We start from the raw sequence: 16588 nt of genomic DNA on the forward strand, positions 1-16588 counted from the left end.
TCCCTCGGAGCCCTCTTCCCCATCGGGGTCTCTGCAGAGCCATCCGGCTCTGTTGCTTTCCCACCTGTTGCTTTCCTCTCCGTGTCCGTTTCTCCGTGGACCCTTCCCTCCATCTCTTTCTGCGGTCGCTCTGATATCCCCTCTCGGATCCCCTGTCCTTCTCTCGCTCCGTCTCTGTCCCTCTCTGTGTCTCAGTCTTCCTCCCCTCTATCTCAGACACTGCCTACCTGTGCCTCGGTCATTGCCCCTCCGTCTCTCCCCTTCCCCAAGCTAGGGCCACAGACTCCCCAAACCCCCTGCCACAGCCCACCCCCCGATAACAGGTATGGCCATAGAAGAATTCGTGGCTGGCCCCACCAGACAGTCCCCTGTGATTCTGAGACTTAAATGTGCACAAATAAACGTACGTGGTCACCTCCATTCCCTCCTGTCCCCCCACCCTGCTCAGGGAAGACATGCCTGGGGTGGAACCCTCTGCAAGACACGTCTGTCTCTTTCGGGGGGCAGCCAAGATGGGCTGCCAGCTCTCAGGGAGTGGGAGAGGCAGAGGCGGGTGAGGGGAGTGTCCAGGGGTGGAAGGGGGAAAAGTGGGGCAGAATCCTGGGTCTGAGGGAGGAGGGGACGAGAGGCCTGGGTTCCTGGGTCCCAGGGGGGCAGGGTGGGTGGTCCCCATGCGATCCATGACTCCTGCCCAGGTCTGCACTTGGGAAGCATTTATTATAGCTAAGTGGCCTTGACAGAGCAGGGAGGGGGAGGTGACACCGAGGCTGCTACAATCGGCCCCCTAGAGGCAGTGATTAAGGGCTCATTACCAGCGGGGTCAGTGAGTGGGTGGGAGCTTGGAAAGGGCAGCAGGGAGAGGAAGGAGGAAGAGCGGACCCTCCCCAGGGGGAAGTTGATGCGGGACCCTCCCGGGAATGACGGTGAAAAGAGCTGGTTCCGGGGAGCAGGGGAGACACTGCGGCTGGGAGCGTGGCAGACCAGGGCTGGTCACGGCTTCTCCAGCTGGACGTCTCCGATGTGGAGGCTGCCCACGTCCTGGTAGGTGCCCTGGAGGCCGCGGGAGATGTCCTCGTACATGGAGCAGTCATCCAGGTTCAGGCCCTGGGGTGCACACACACGGGGTGGTGGGCCTCAGTGTCCGGAGGCCCGGGCCCCTCCCCCAGAGGCCCCCCAGGAGGCCCCCAACGCACCTGCTCCTCACCTGTCCCCCCCTCCACTTACCTCATAAAGATTTTCGTCTTCATAGTCATCCCGGGGGTCCATTCCGAACTTCAAGTTCTGCCATCGTTTCTGTGGGGGGTGGGGGGGTCTCAGTGGGTAGGGGGTACGTGTTCAGGCCCTTCTAGATGGCAGGAGGTGCTTTCCCAGAGCCAGCAAGGGACCTTGCTCAAAGCCACGTATTGGGTAAGTGGCAAGGCCCTCTGGGTCCAAGCCAGTGTTCTCCTGGCTGTCTCCACGGCCCAGTTGTCCTCCACGAATAACAGCGTCAGTAGTCAATAGCTATGGTTGCCCAGCACCATGTCGAATCCTGTCCGTTGTACTCATTTGTTTACCACCCTGCCCCTGGGTGGCGGGGGCTGTCATTCTCCCCAGTTTTGGGTGGGGACCCTCAGACTCCAAGGGCCTGGCCCCCGGTGGCTCACCCTGAACAGTAGCAGTGTCCCGGGCACCACAGCGCAGAAGAGCAGGATGATCCCCTCCGCCGTGATGATGTTGTTCTTGGTGCCCTCCCCCATGTCCAGGAAGGGTCTGGGGGCCGGCTCTGTGAGGAGGGGTTGCTGCTCAGAGCCCTGGCCCCTGGCCCTGTTCCCCGCCCCCCCCAGGCCTCACCCCTAGCAAGCCCCCACGGAAGCCCCCACTCCACAGGTGAGAAATGGGTAGTAAGTGTGTGGGAGCCGGGAGCAAGGATGCCCGCGATACAGGCACCGGCTCCCTCCCACTTCCCAGACAGGAGGCCCCGAGGCCCTGGCTGGCACTCACCACGCACACGGAGGTAGGTGCCACAGGAGCGCCATTCAGTGCCGTTTTCCTGAACGTGGCACCTGTACACGCCTCTGTGGCTCTTGTTCACCGAGGAGAACAAGAGCTCACCATTGCTCTGGCCCCAGTCATGGAACTGAGAGGGCCACGTGAAGGTGCCTTGGTAGGTGGCGTTGCCTTGGAGGATTCGCCACCAGCTGATGTTGGGGCGGCTGCCTAGGCCGTTGATGTTCAGCAGGCACGGGAGGCGCGCCTCCTCCCCCACCATCGCCGTCACCGAGGGCGGGCCCTGGTCTATGCACAGGGTCTGGCCTCCTGGGCCTGCAAAGAGGCAGATGGCTCAGGGACTGCGGGTGGGGACACGGGCTCCAGCCAGAGCCTCTGCAGCTGCAGCACTCCTGGGTGTGTGGGGGGCGTGTGAGGACCCTCCTGGGGGAGGAGAGGGGGGTGTGGGGCGCAGAGGACACAGGGTGTTGGGACAGGGAGTGAGGGGGCACCTAGGGAAGGAGAGAGAGGTACCCCTGAGAAGAGAGAGAGGACATACCTTGGGGGTTGGGGGGGGGGGTGTTGAGGACGTCCTGGGGGAGGAGAGGAAGACACCTGGATGGTGACACAGTGCCACCTCTTGCATGTGGATACTTAGTCCCCTGGTGGCAGCAACTTCCACAAGCAGTTTGGGCATCACCTCCTCCTGAAGGCTTCCCTGGTCTCCAGCCCCAGCCCAGCCCCACACTGGACACTATGTTTTGTCATTTTCAAAAAGCCCTTAGAAGAAGGTTGTCTCCTTATGCCGTTTTTCAGGGGGGACAGCAGAGGCCCAGGGCAGAAGGCGGGGTGGGGGGGGGGTAGGAGGAGGCAAACACCAGGCCTCCTGGGCCGCTTCCTGCCAGTCTGGCTCTGCCTTGTCTGTGTCTCTGAGCCCGCCCCTTATTCTCTGTAACTTGCATGTGTCAACCTGGGGTCAGGGGTTGAGTTTAGCCCTTGGGCTGGGGGTTAGGGGAGCGTCTCGGCAGTGTGGGTGGCTGGAGGGAGCTGGTGGCTCAATCCGCCCTCCCCCGCCTCCCCGGGAAGCCCCAGCTATCAGCGCCAGTCCATACGCTGCTCTGCCTCTTCTGGGAGGGAAGGGGGGGGCTGAGGAAGAGGCAAGAAGGAAGACGCCGGGGAAGAGGCAGCAACCTCAGGGGCAGGGGCTCCATTCCTGGCTCCCAGTGTGACCTCGCGCGACCAGCTGCCTCGCTGAACTCCTGGGTCAAACAGGTGGTCAGAGCCCTGACAGCTGGCGCTGCTGAGGGAGGGTGGTATCAGGAGGCCCCCCTCCCCCAGCCCTGAGAAGGGGCTCCCTGTGCAGGGGGTGACTGGGATTCCAGGCAAAGGAAAAGCTTTTCTTCACTCTGAAGCTGAGTGCACCCCAAGGCCCCCTCCTGCCCCCAGCTCTGAAGCTCAGTCAAGGGCAACCCTAGTTCCTCATTTTGAGCTGAGGGACAGGGTAGGGGAGGCACTCTGGCTCCTGCCTCCCTCCATGAGGCGGTGGGTGCCCCTTTAACAGCGCTGAGCGCCCTCCAGCCTCCCCTAGGCCTGCTACAGAGGCCTTTCCCAGCTCCCCTCCTGCTCTCCTCTCTGCCCAGGTTCCTGAAGCCCTTCTCTCTGCCTGTGCCCTCTCTCCAGCCTCCGCACTCCCCCCTCCTCTCCCAGGTACCCGCCTGTTAGCCACATACCCAGGCCAGCAGCAGAGACCAAGAGGAGGAAGATGGTGCCAGGCGGCGGGACGTGCAGGACTCCGGGACCCCCAGGCATCTTCTCCCCGTGGGTTGATTTGTCTGGCTTGCAGCAGTCCTGGGGTACCAGATCCCACCTCCGCAGGCCCCAACTCCACCCCACTTCCTGCCCAGCCTCCCGGAGATGGGCTCCACTGGCCCCACGGCTGGGCAGCTCCTGCCAGTGTGCTTCTGAGAGGAACCGCTCCCCGCACCTGTGCTGGCCACAAGTCCCCTGAGAGGAGGGTGCTTGGGTGGGGGAAGAGACTAATTCAGGGTCTGGCTCCTCATTGGGTGCCTGCTGTGTGCAGGCAGTCAGGGCAGAGGCTCTGAGCTTTCTTAGTCTTTGTCCCTACTGGCCTTGGGCAAAACCTGTGCCCAGTCTGAAACTCCGTGTGCTCCCTTCGTGGGTTGGAAATGAGGATTTAAAGGCGAGGTGCTGCGCATGGACAGCACTGAACATAGCACCCGTCACATAGCAGGTGCTCAGTAATGTTGGTTACTGTTAATGTTCATGAGGAATAAATGAGGCAAGCCAGCGGGCTCTATGACTAAGTGGTGACTTCCCTTTCCAAGCCTTTTGTTGTTGTTAATCCTCACCTGACGGTGTTTTTTTCATTGATTTTTAGAGGGTGGGAGAGAGAGGGAAAGACAGAGAAAAATATTGATGTGAGAGAAACACTTCGATTGGTTGCCTCCTGCATGCCCCCAACCTGGGGAGGAACCTGCAACCAAGGTACGTGCCCTTGACCAGAACTGAACCCGGGATCCTTTGGTCTGCAGGCGGACACTCTATCCACTGAGCAAACCTAGCTAGGGCTCCATTGATTTCTTTAGAGAGAATGAAAGGAAGAGAGGGAGACACATGCATGTGAGAGACACATCGATCAGTTGCTTCCCAAACTCACTCTGACTGGGGCAGGGGATTAAACCAACAACCCAGTTAACGTGACTGGGAATCGAACCTGTGACTCTGATGTGAGGGCCGATGCTTTAACCACTGAGCACACCAGCCAGGGCAAGCCTTGGCATTTTTAATCCTAGACTAGGATATCCCTCTGGTGTTGTGACATGAGGTGTTCCTGGTACCCAAGGAATTAATAGCAATGATGGGCTCTTACTCGGCATTCTTTCATTCAGCCTCCCCACAGGCATCAAGCCCCCCTCCTTTTACAGAGGGGGAGACTGAGGCCCAGAGAGGGAATGCTGTCACTGTCACCTGTCTGGTGTTATACAGTCTGGTGGTGGAGCGGGTTCTTTTGAGCATCATTTTAGGTCAAATGGGAGGGAAATGAGGTTTGAGGGGAGAGGGTGGGGAATGATATGAAATTGAGATGTTTCTGAGCAGTTAGGGGACCATCACACACACACACACACACACAGGAAAAACTTTTATTGCAGGGAGATTTCTGGTAGCAAAAACTGGGAAGCCAAACGATAAGCCCGCGCACGGAGGATGGATGCATACATTGTGGTGCAGTCAGCCGACAGAGTAGTATACAGCAGGAGAAAGGCAGGACCTCATGTGTCAACAGGGCTGCAGCAGAGGAAAAAACATGAAGATGAGCAGATACAGTAGCTTGATATGGTTGACTTGTTTTCAAAAGGCAAAACAGTGCTGTGTGCTGTTAGGGACGTGTGGTCTGTAGTCAAGGTGCAGACAGACCGGTGCGGGGGAGTGAACAAGTTCCTGAGAAGGTATCTCTGGGGGAAGCCAGGGGGTCGGACTGGGAAGGTTACACAGAGGGCTTTGTCTAAATTTTATGTCTTATTTCTTAAATTAGGTGGTGGGCCTATGAGTCTTTGTTACACTATCATGTACAGTTTTGCTTGCTTGAAGTATTTCATAAATATTTTTAAAAAGGAACTGTTACGCTCACAGAAGAGCATGGCCTTCAGGAGTCACCATTCCTAGGTTTGACTCAGCTCTGCCAACGGGCTGGTCGTCTGAGCCTGTTTCTTCTGTAGTCTGGGCACAATCCCCCCACCTTGTGAGGCTGTGAGAATTATCAGTGTGTTTAGCACTGTTCCAAGGACAAGTTCCTCTTCTCTGGCCAGGGGGCTCTCTCCCCTTTTCTCCAGCGACCCAGGTGTTCTGTTGGGACACTGGTGTATATAGCAGGTCATTAGCCCCTCTTGCTTTAGTTCCTTCTTGAGACCCCCCTCCTAAGGAAGAAGCCTGATCAGAGGCTGCAGCCCTAGAAATTCACCTCCTTCCTCATCCATGAGTGGCTGAGCCGGTTTCCAGGCCCTCGACTGCCCCCTAGCGGCGGAGAGGCGCAACTGCGGGATTGCTGGCCCTCCTAGGCCTGTCTGGGCATCTGCGCCATCACCCAGCACCCGTTATCTGGCGCTGTGCATGGGAACCAGATCCTTGGCATTTCGTTCTCTTGACAACTCTGGGAAATGTCTTCAATCTCAGTGGACAAAAGAGGTGATTGGGGCCAGAATGAGGAGTGACGCTGGGCCTCATTTCCGAGGGACAGTGCACCTTAGTAGATAGAGCCCGGGGCTGGAGCCATCACCTGGGTTGATAATGGCTTTGCCACTCCCTAACTATGGAATATCAGACAAATTACCCCACCTGTGACTTACTTCCCCTTCTTCAAACTGCAGGTGCTTTTTGGCATTTTCTTCACAGGGTTGCTGCGTTAACGATACATATTTACCGAGTGCCTTGCATGTGGTAGGTTCTGTTTATTCATAAGTTTCCAGCACTAACTGAGCTGGGATGAGTTTAGGAATCTGATTTGGTGTTCTTTGAATATCCTGGTCTTAAACTGGGTAACTCCGGGTTGATTGGCTGTCTGCCAGCCAATGTGCTGCTCTGAGCCACAGCACCGTCTACATGTACCTCTGGAACCTCTCAGGAACCAGCAGTGCTACAGACGAGGATTGGAAGGTTCAGAGCAGGAGTTGCACAGAATTAGGGGCAGAGTTGCCATCCAATCCCAAATTGTTTGAAATTCAGACTTGGCACTGGAAAGAAGTAGGTATGACTCAGTCACTTGGACTGGGGCCTTGTGCAAGCCAGCTCAGCTTTAGTTCTCCCCAACCAGGCAAGGCTGGTCACTTGGGAACAGTAATGGGCCTTTTCCAGGCTTAACCACCCCTATGGCTTGTTGTGTACCCCCTAGGCATCCTTGGATTCTACCACCCACACTAGGGGCTCAATCACAGGCAGAGCTCCTGCCCCGTTGGCACCAAGAGCCCATCACCATGCAGGACCACTGAAGCTAGGCCAGGTGACAGTACTCTGCCTCTGTGCAGGGCACCAGCCAGCCTCCTTAGCACCTATTACAACTCCAGGGCAGGCAGGCAGGACCACCCTGCCCACACAGGCCAGGAAAGCCAGTGCACAGCAGGCACATAGCTCAACCAGAGCTGGAAGAGCCACAGGGAGTCAGGGTTCTGTTTCTGTCCACTTTCTTCCAAGGAAACATCTCAACCCAGCCCTCCCCTCCCCCCCACCTGTGTTCCAGCAGGAGACACAATGCCACTTCAGCAACCCAGGCTCCAGCTGGGGCCACTGCTTGAACAGCATCTTCTTTTCAGCTTCTCATTTTCTGAGAACTGCAAAGGCAGGATATGAGGGAAGTCCAAGGGTTTCTAGGTCCTGGCCCGCCCAGCCCAGGCATCTAGCCCCTTAGGGCAGAACTGGGAAGGCTGGGCTTTAGCAGCCACAGCCACCCAGGGACACCTGGCTCCTTCTTCCTCATGCCCCCAAATGGAAGAGGAGCAGATAATCAAGAGACCAAGACCAAGATTATGAATGAGGCAATTTATTAACCCAGCATTTGCTCTAATGCTTCTTGTTGGCAGCTGCCACCTGTGGGGAAGATGAGGAGTAAGTTAAGATCAGTCCTGGTGTCCATGTTCTGGCACTTGGCAATAGTTACCCACAGCCCAGAGGACACCAGGCACCCTGCTTTGTGGTCTCACCTGTATTAATTTTCCTTGTCTAATCCTCACAACCCCAGGTACCGCCCCATTTTACAGAAGTGTCAACTGGGACTCAAGAGCGCTGGAGTGGGATTCCAATACTGCAAATGCCATCATACACACTGATGCCTGTGCCAGGCCCTGCTCTGGAAGTTTCCCCTCTCCTCTTAGGTCACCCAACTCTCAGAGGGCGACACCTTCCATTCCTTCTGACACTTGACGTTAAGTGACTAAACACTCCAAGGTTCCTAGTAGGCCTGAGTCAATGATACAGAAAGAAGGAAACCAATATGGGTTTATGCCAGGCCCTGGAGGGCTCCCACTGCTTGTAGATCACGGAATCCTAACCACCACCCCAAGGCAGGCAGGAGCAGATTGCTCCACAGACAGGGAGACTGGTGGCAGCTGAAAGAACTGCCCCAGGGTGTCCAGCCAGTCAAGTCACCAGGATGGAGACTTGAATTCTGAGCCAGCCCGCCTCCCGATCTCAGCCACTGCCGGGAGCCAATTCCAGCATGTCATAATTGCAAGAGTTGCATCAAAAGGTTGATGAGACCGGGACTCAACAATCTCATGTCCATTCAGCGTGAAGAGTAGGGAGACATTGAAGCCAGAATCTGTGCCAGGCTGATGCCCTGCAGGAAAAGCAGCCCAGCTGCACCACAGGGTTGGGTTCCCTTTACCTCAGCTCCAGCAAGCCATTCAGAAATGCTTTTTCCTGCCCACCCCAGGGAAGGCCTCCACTGACCCCCCACCAGCCTGGACTGTACCCTTCAGGGAAATTCTGACCTGGGATCGCCCAGGCAGTGACAGAGGGACCCACCCTAGCCCTCACCCAGGCCTCACCTGCCCTGCGATTCTGTCCAGATCTCTCTGTCCCTGAGGTGTCAATTTGCGGCCCCTGGGGGAGAAAAGGGTCATGAATCCCCCCCAAGTTAGCACAGGTTCTTAACCCCTCCTTCCGGATGTGAGTCAGGCTTCCCCAAAAGGCACCTGGCCACACGACCACATGCTGCCAGCCAACTCCCACTGAGGACCCCAGTGGGCTGCATCCTAACAAGCTTGGGGCAGGAGTGGGAGCCCCCCCGGGAGCTGACAGGGTGTCGTTTGTGCAAGCATTAGATCAAAAGCCCCGAAAAATCAATCGGGCAAAGTTAACGAGCAGGCTAATGAAAGCGGACAGTCGCTAAATTACCTTCCTGGAGCCAGGGTAGTCAGTTAGAGAGGTCGGAGTGAGGCCCTTAGCTGTTTGCTTTTCTGCAGAATCCCCTGCCCACCAGAGGGTCAGGTACAGAGAATGCAGAGACCTAGCCCCTCTCTGCGTGTGGGGATGGCCCCTGCTAACTTTATTATAGGTGGCTTGACCCCAAGGATCCTCCATCACCCCCCTTTCCCATCCATTCTGATCCTTTGCTTACCCATCCTGATCCTTTTCCACCATTTTCAGCCCCTCCAGGGCTTGGAGGACTCTCCGGGCCACGCTCTTAGAGCCTCTGCTAAAATGGCTGGGCATGACACCATTTCTCTGTCGTCCTCCATAGATCTTGGTCATGGAGCCAACCCCAGCGCCTCCCCGAAGGTACAGGTGCCGCGCTGTGGAAGCTGGGTGGGGTGAGAGGGAAACTTAAGGGCCTTCTCAGGCAGAGAATCCTCTTCCCCATAGCTGAGGGAAAGGCCTTGCCACACATACAGTCTGTGTGGCAGCTAACTCACCATTTGTAGCCAGGGCAACTGTGCACACACTAAAACCCGGTAGCCCCCTCTCCCAAGTCATGCTGCCCTCTGGGCCCAGCCTAGGAGACAGGACACCCAGGCAGTGCAGGGACTGCCAAAGCCACACTGCTAAGGCTAGACCCGAAGGCCTGTAGATAGAGCCTGTCCACCTCCATATGCCTGAGGGGCAGGAGAGTGGAGAAGGGACCTATTGCCATTTGAGTGCAGCTCTCTGAGCCCTCAGCCCGAGAGCTTGGGGTGGGGGTAAGGGGGTCAGGACTGAGATCCATGCAGTGGATATTCCCAACCTGGCATGTGTATCAACCCCCTCCGTGGACACGGGGATCACTCTCCCTAGATGGGCTTGGTTAAGTCCTGGCCAGCCTCCTTGGAAACGCTCACTCCTATTCATGCGGAGCACTTAGTCGTCTGTCAGCTCTTTGCACCTGCTTTCACGTTCTCCCATGAGATACTAAGATGGCCTAAGGAGCTGGCCTAATGCTGTGGCCCTAGCAAGTCACCTACCCTCACCCAAAAGCCAGGAGTACCTGTCCCTCAGACGAGGGTTCTTGTGAGGACTCCATGCAAATGTGTCAAGTGCCGTTGTCCTCTACAGAAAGGAAACAGGCTCCAAAGGGTGCTCACTGGCTTCATGCCACAGAGCTCTGGAGGGACAGCTCCTCCCGTTTTGGTTTCCTACCTCAGAGGCCACTGAGGGTTAAAGGCATCGCCGCTGAGGTGCACAGAGTGCCCAGACTTCAGTCATCACATGGCCCTGCCTGGCTGGGAGCGGAAGGGCAGCGACTCCAGGCCACCCTAGACCCTGGAGACGTACTGCTAAGAAGCAGGTGCCGGGCCATGTCCATGACCCTCCAGCGTTATGAAGTAGGGGTGGGTGAGACGATCTGTGGGGTGGGCTCCGCCTCCCCTCCAGCTGCTGCTCCCAGAGCACTCTTCCACGCCACTGGTCCCCAGCCCTCCAACTGCCATGGGCTTCTGGGGGTCAACAGCACAGCCCCTCTGTAGTCTGTCTCTGGCCTCTGCTCACTTAAAAACCACTCTCTCCCCTCACCCTACCCCTACACTACTGCCCTCACCCTCTTCTAGGCATTAAGCCACCCTCCCCCTGTGGATTAAGAGACTCATTTGGTATAAGTCAATACCCACAATCTTTCTACTGGGAGTGACATCACTGGAAAACTCCACCCTTATAGCCAGTGCAAATGCCTAACACCCACCACCATCCCTCCTGTGCCTGTCCCTGGGCAGAGACCTGCTTTCTCACCCAGGCTGGGGAGAGGACTGTCTTAGGAAGGGGGCAAGGTGAACATTCCTAAGATGCCCAGAGGCTGCACACCTGAAACGAGATGCCCAAACTTGGCCTTGCCAAGCCAGGACCAGCACTGACGAGTCCCAGCCTGGGGTCCATATGGAAAGGGTGGCCCAGCTCTGAGCTGTCCAGTAGACAGGGTTTGAATTTCAACACTGCTCATCAGCCTGCCTACTTTCCAGGTTTGTGTGGTGGTACTGAAGGGGATGGCTTACTTAAATCTTGAGTAGTGATGGCAGAGAATAAGCTCCCATAAAACCTATTAGTTTCTTTAATGGGGGCGGAGGGATTTACATTTCCTTAACACTGTATAAAATTATCTGGCCTGCTGTCAGATGTTACAAGGCCCCCACCATCACCCGTTTGCAATAATTCTCCTAACTTAATAGGAAGGTTAACTTTACAAATTGGAAACTTTAGTTGAAATACTGCTCTACAAAATACGGGTATTTTTCACTCTTGAGCCCTTGTGGCCCTAGCCCCAACCACACAAACCCAGGTGCTGTCTGTCACAAATGGCCTCTCCTTCAGGCCCTCCAATGGCCTTCTGCTCCTCTCCTGACTCTTGCAAAACCTTGTCACTCTACTGCCAGCTGTGAAGGAGGGACCATGCAGGGCCCCTTCCCATGGAGTCTAGTCAAAGTAGAGCAGGTACGTGTCCTGCTAGGCCACTGGGTAGGGCACACGCTGCACTGAGCACATGGCAGATCAAAGGAAGCCTTCCCAGATGCATTTGCCCTTCACCCTTCTCTGCTAAATTTCTAAGGGGAAATTTAGACCTCGATCCACCCCTTGAATTGTTCCTGCAATGTCTCCAAAGCCCCGTTCCGGGATAGGACAGACCAACTGCCAACCTATAATAAAAAGCACTCAGGTGTCCCAACTTAGCAGCTGCTCACTGCCAGATGTCTTGTCCAGGGCCACACTGCACCACCTTCTTCATAGGCGGTCTTCCCTCGACACCATCCCTCTTCTTACAGCAGGTCTCCACTCTCCTGACAGGTTCTTTCTAGCCCTACCTCACCCTCACCCCCACCACTGCCTGGGGACTCCTTCCGGTACAGCTCTGCCCTTCTTCTAGACCACTCTCAGGAGGGCCCTGCCCACTCCACACTGGCTCCGACACACCTCCAGAACTTATACCCCCCCACCACTGCCACAAAACTGAGGGGGCAAAATAGGCCAAGCCCCCATGATCCAGAATAGAGAATATAGCACAGACCCTGCTGTGTCCCCTGGTAAAGGAGCATCTCCAGTGACTTCAACTTGTACAGAGAATAAGCTGACCACCAAACTAGACGGGAGCATTCTAGACTCTAGGAGAGGTTGGCACACGTTGTAAAGGGTCAAACAGCAAGCATCTTAGGCTTTGTAGGCTGTCACAACTGCCACTCTGCCTCTGCTGTGGATGTACACAGATGGGCTTGGTTATATCCCTGCCAGAAGCCAATTCCAGCAGGGCTGAATCATCTGGAAATGGCTGAGGGCATTTTCCCAGACCTGAAAGGGATGCATGGATGATTGCTTGCTGCCAGACAGCTAAGGGCATCTTAATTTACATGTTACTGCCTCCTGCTGGCCAAATACCTGAACAGCAGAAGTCAATTTCTCCCAAATCCGATAATCTGACAATGGATTCTGTATACTAAACCCTGGCCTTTGAAGTGTGTATCTACCTTGTCTTAGGACAATTTGTGTTAATAAAAAGCAAGGGGTCCTGAGACAAAGGAGAACTTGGTTTCTTTAGCCAAGCTCCCCTGGCCCCCCCATATGCCTTCCAAAATTATGTTTTGTCTCTGGACTTATTTAATTTACACACAGCACCTTCTCCAGATTCCTGAACCCTTCTAGATGCTGGATTAAGACCTTCGGCATTATATCCCCAAGAAATATGCACATAATAAACCTCCGTTTAGAACCATCACCCTATGCCAATAGGGCAGCTGGGAAAGTAAGGTAAAAAAGAGAGCTTCGAAAACCCTAAGTAAGGGGGACCAGGAGGGAAGGCAGAGGACACACCCCAGTATGTGAAAGGGACATGTTGGGCAGAAATTGGTCACAAAAAATGAAAATTAGCCAAGGCCTTTACCCAATTTTCCATTAATCTCTCCCCACCTAAAAAATAAAGTATGAATTCCTGTCAGAGATGAGATGAAGCTCCCCTGCCACAGGATGACAGGGTGGGGAAAACTGTGGCATCACAAGCTGGCAGGCCCTGAACATGTGACACCGAAAGCACCAGTGTGGTTGGGAAATTTTTGATAGGTGCAGATTAAAATGGGAAAGCTATGATTCTTTCTCCTAATCTTAGATCCAAAACTGTCCTGACTCTTGGGGCATTGGCAAAGAACATTCAGGACCAGGTAGCTCTACTTCCCAAGACGGATGTGGTTTTGTCCAGGCCCTATCACTGTTGTTTGCCCAGCAAAGTCAAGTCAGCTTCTCTTCACCAACACTTCCCACCTCACAAAGTTGACCTTTTAGCCCTCAGGGGTCAGAGGTTGTGGCCGAGTCACATTAGCACATGTGTCCAGGCTAGGGCCTGAAATACAGTGACATCTGATGCATGAGTGCATGACCAATCTACAAAATACATGCTCTGAAGTGCTGGGCAACTCTTCTCAAGGTTATTCTGAAGTTTTATCAATATCAAAACTCTGCTTTCCGCCAATTTCCCATATGCAGGCAAGCTTTGGCCTGGATGGAGCTCCCACTTCAGAGGAGGAAGGTTGGGGTGACAGTTTGGAGAAACTTGAAATGTCAAGAACAGGCGAGAACTAACACTGTGAAGTCAGGGGTTACACTTGCAATCCGTCCAAGTTGCAAGTTACTGTAAGATTAATAAGAGAGGGGGCTGGCAAATGATCAGAAGGTTTTCTTCTGAGCATTTGGGACTTAAGATTTAGAGCAAAGAGTGACCCGGCCAGATCGCCAACCACTTAGTGTGATGACCTGAGCAATAAAAAGAAAACAGCTGACTTTTCTTCAACGATTACTCTTCAACAGGCAAGCATATTTTAAAGCAGTTTAACTGTATTAGGCTAATTTGATCCAACAACATTTGGCACTGACACATTATTAACCCTGTTTCAGAGATAGGAAACCAAAACACACTGGCAGATGGAGGTCACAAATTAAATGTAGAGGAGGATCTGAACTCAGGGAGTCTGGACCCCATGGCCATAAGGATAATGCCAGCCTCTAAAACAAACCACCTCTAAGCAAAATATGAACATCCATTTGTCCCTGGGTTTCCCTGGAGGATCAGAGGAAGCCACAGGTCCTCACACAAACCTCTTACAAAGGAGGAAACAGAGCCAGGGTAAGAAGTTATTGAATGTCACACAAAGCATGCAGGGGGAGAGTCCAAGTCTCTTGCAATCTGGGGGGAGAGGGAGGCAAATAACAGATCACAGAGGGGGCGGGAGTATGATCTGTGCCAGGAGTCACCCGTCTCCCCACTACCCAGCTACATGCCCCCGTTCCTACCAGCTCGTGTGTAGAACCAATTCTCATCGTAGGGAGCAAGCTCTTTGTGCTTGGCCAGCTTGACAGTGTCCACCCATTCAGGGACTTTCAGCTTCCCGGACCTGGGATCAAGACAGCAAGAAAGGCACAATTCACCAGTCTCCACAACCCCCTCATCCCCTCTCCTCAATAGGACTGGACGTTAACAGGAGCTGGACGTGTCCCAGAGTATAAACAAGCTGAAACTCAAACACAACCCAGGCCTCACGTAGAAAGGGGGACCCCACAGAGGCCCTCCAGTAAGTCTCCCCCCTACCAGAAGAGGGCGCTGCGGACCGAGGGGCCAGCAAAGACCACAGCCTGCAGCCACTGCGAACCCGTCCCCACACTCACTTTTTGAGGAAGGCTGCCAGAGCTCTGACGAACTCCTGCTGGTTCACGTCTTTTACAGTAACTCCGGGCATCTGCGAGAAGGACCACGCATGTGAACACGAACTGGTGGGGACCACCCACAGGGGCTGGGGCCGAGCCCCAACGCGACCTACACCGCCGCCCTCCCCTGACTTCCAAAGGCCCTACTTCAAGAAGGCGGTCCTAGAGTTCGCCGGCGCCCACGACCACAGCCCGACCGCATTTGTGGAGACGCTGTAGGACCCTAGTCCCTGGCCCTGGGGTCCCGCACTCCCGGCTGCCCCCAGGCCCGGTCTCGGTTCCCGGACCACGCCGAGCCAGCATGTCCGGGCCTGCCGCTCGCACGTGGCTGCGGCTTCAGGGGGCGGGGCGGCGCCGCGCGGACACCCCGGGCTCCGAGACACACGCTCGGGGCTGGGGAATCGGGTCCCGACGCTCCGTGCCCGGCACGAGTCAGAGAGCCCGCCTTACCGTGCGGCCTCCGCGCTGCCAGCTAGGGGAAAGGGAGCAACGGGGTTTCCCGGACGCACAAATCGGGCGTCAGGTCTCGCGAGGGTTCCGAGAGCTCGCGAGAACAGGGTGAGAAAAGGCAGCCCCGCCTATCTCAGGGCGAATGGGGCTTCGCTTCCGCCGAGGTGGGCGGGTGTGGAGTGAGGAGGCGGGAAGGCAAAACAAAAGGCTATGGGGACGGATTGGGAGGCTTGTTTCTTCGCTATTCCTCCTCCCGGAGTGTAATAGAGAGAGGAGAGCGTTCCCGTCTGGAGCTGGGGGTATCTAGTTTCGTTTGCATTGATGAAAACATCAGTGGAGGACACTGATGGCGGAAGCTATGCAGTTCGGTGGGCAGGAAAAGACGTAGCCACTTTCTGGCGTTTCCAAAGGGACGACCCCCCCTCCCCCTTCCAAGTGGAAGCGGCTTTACTGGTCGGAAGTGGGGGTAGTAAGGGCGGAACTGTGATGGGGAACCCAGAGGAAGTGCTAAGAAGAAATCTGTCCGCTACCTTTCCAGTTTCGACCCCTAGCCCTCCCGCGAGCTGGAGACGGAAGCCCCACCCTTCTCAGGGCGGAAGTTGCTTCACTGGAGCCCGGGCGGACCGAGTGGGAACGAGGCCGTGGCGGCGGGGAAGAGATGAGGGCAGGGACGCAGAGGCGGAGGCGGGACCTTGGGAGAAATTAGTTTAGGTCTGCCTCCTAGCGTCTGAATCGGCTCGCTCAGGCCTTAGCCTTACTTGCTATTTATATTTACCTACTGACCTGTGCAACTTTAGACTGTCCATTTGCTCGGTTTTCAGTCTCTCCTTTAAAAAAAAAAAAGGGGGCGGGGAATTTAAATGGAAATACCGATTATTTGCCTCTTTTAAGTGACTGCTTCTGTACATAGTGCATCTTTTATGAATTCTAGCAACATTGTGTGTGTGTGTGTGTGTGTGCGCGCGCGCGCCTACTCTGTGCCAGGCACAGGTAAACATTATGTAGTATTAGTACATGTACACTGTTCAGAAGCGCAAAATCAAAGGTGCCAGCAGGTTCTGTGTCTGGTGAGGGCCCGCTTTCTGGATTATAGACAACAATCTTTTTGTGCATCCTCATAGCAGAAAGCGGGAAAGGAAGCTCTCTGGGCCTTTCTTATGAGGGCACTAACCCTATTTGAGGAATTCACCCTCATGACCTAATCACCTCCCAAAGGCACCACCTCCAAATACCATTATATTGTGGATTAGGTTTCAACATATTAATTTTGGGGGGCACACAAATATTCAATTTATAAACTTTATAACAGTTTATAATATGTATTTAAATCAGGGGCTTTGCTTACTTTCATGTAGCATGTTGTCAAAGCCTATTTTGTATTGTTTCTAAAATTTGAGAATAGTTTTAGTATCTCAGATTCCCCCCACCCCTGAATCAACACTTGTGTTTCCATGTGTAACTGTAAATGTATCCTTGTAATGGCTAATTATTGTTTTTCTTTTTTTTACATGCTGAC

General features: G+C 54.7%; 2 protein-coding genes across 2 annotated transcripts; both read right to left on the reverse strand.

Moving 5' to 3' along the window:
• Positions 1 to 711: 711 nt before the first annotated feature.
• CD79A (CD79a molecule) lies at positions 712 to 3869 on the reverse strand. Its single transcript, XM_079799658.1, has 5 exons — positions 3699 to 3869; positions 1984 to 2304; positions 1647 to 1765; positions 1225 to 1293; positions 712 to 1104 (listed from the first exon to the last, which is right to left on the reverse strand). Exons 1-5 carry the CDS (start codon positions 3775 to 3777, stop codon positions 991 to 993), a joined length of 702 nt encoding a protein of 233 aa, XP_079655784.1. The 5' UTR covers positions 3778 to 3869; the 3' UTR covers positions 712 to 990.
• Positions 3870 to 7503: 3634 nt separating this feature from the next.
• On the reverse strand, positions 7504 to 15156 carry RPS19 (ribosomal protein S19). The gene is made up of 6 exons (XM_079799453.1): positions 15073 to 15156; positions 14584 to 14654; positions 14212 to 14312; positions 9098 to 9281; positions 8526 to 8580; positions 7504 to 7566 (listed from the first exon to the last, which is right to left on the reverse strand). The coding sequence occupies exons 2-6, from the start codon at positions 14652 to 14654 to the stop codon at positions 7540 to 7542; spliced, it is 438 nt and encodes a 145-aa protein (XP_079655579.1). The 5' UTR covers positions 15073 to 15156; the 3' UTR covers positions 7504 to 7539.
• Positions 15157 to 16588: the final 1432 nt, after the last annotated feature.

This window comes from Cnephaeus nilssonii (genome assembly GCF_951640355.1).
Source record: "Cnephaeus nilssonii genome assembly, chromosome: 20".
Lineage (NCBI taxonomy): Eukaryota > Metazoa > Chordata > Mammalia > Chiroptera > Vespertilionidae > Cnephaeus > Cnephaeus nilssonii.

Excerpts from the sequence above, each read along its gene's own strand:
- CD79A (XM_079799658.1), bottom strand. The coding sequence starts at position 3,777 with ATGCCTGGGGGTCCCGGAGTCCTGCACGTCCCGCCGCCTGGCACCATC. Across the intron at positions 1,766-1,983 it reads CACCTACCTCCGTGTGCGTG|AGCCGGCCCCCAGACCCTTC; the intron begins GTGAGTGCCAGC and ends CCCTCCTCACAG. Across the intron at positions 1,294-1,646 it reads GGACACTGCTACTGTTCAGG|AAACGATGGCAGAACTTGAA; the intron begins GTGAGCCACCGG and ends CACCCCCCACAG.
- RPS19 (XM_079799453.1), bottom strand. The coding sequence starts at position 14,654 with ATGCCCGGAGTTACTGTAAAAGACGTGAACCAGCAGGAGTTCGTCAGA. Across the intron at positions 9,282-14,211 it reads TTGGTTCTACACACGAGCTG|CTTCCACAGCGCGGCACCTG; the intron begins GTAGGAACGGGG and ends CACCCCACCCAG. Across the intron at positions 8,581-9,097 it reads GTGGAAAAGGATCAGGATGG|GGGCCGCAAATTGACACCTC; the intron begins GTAAGCAAAGGA and ends TTTCTCCCCCAG.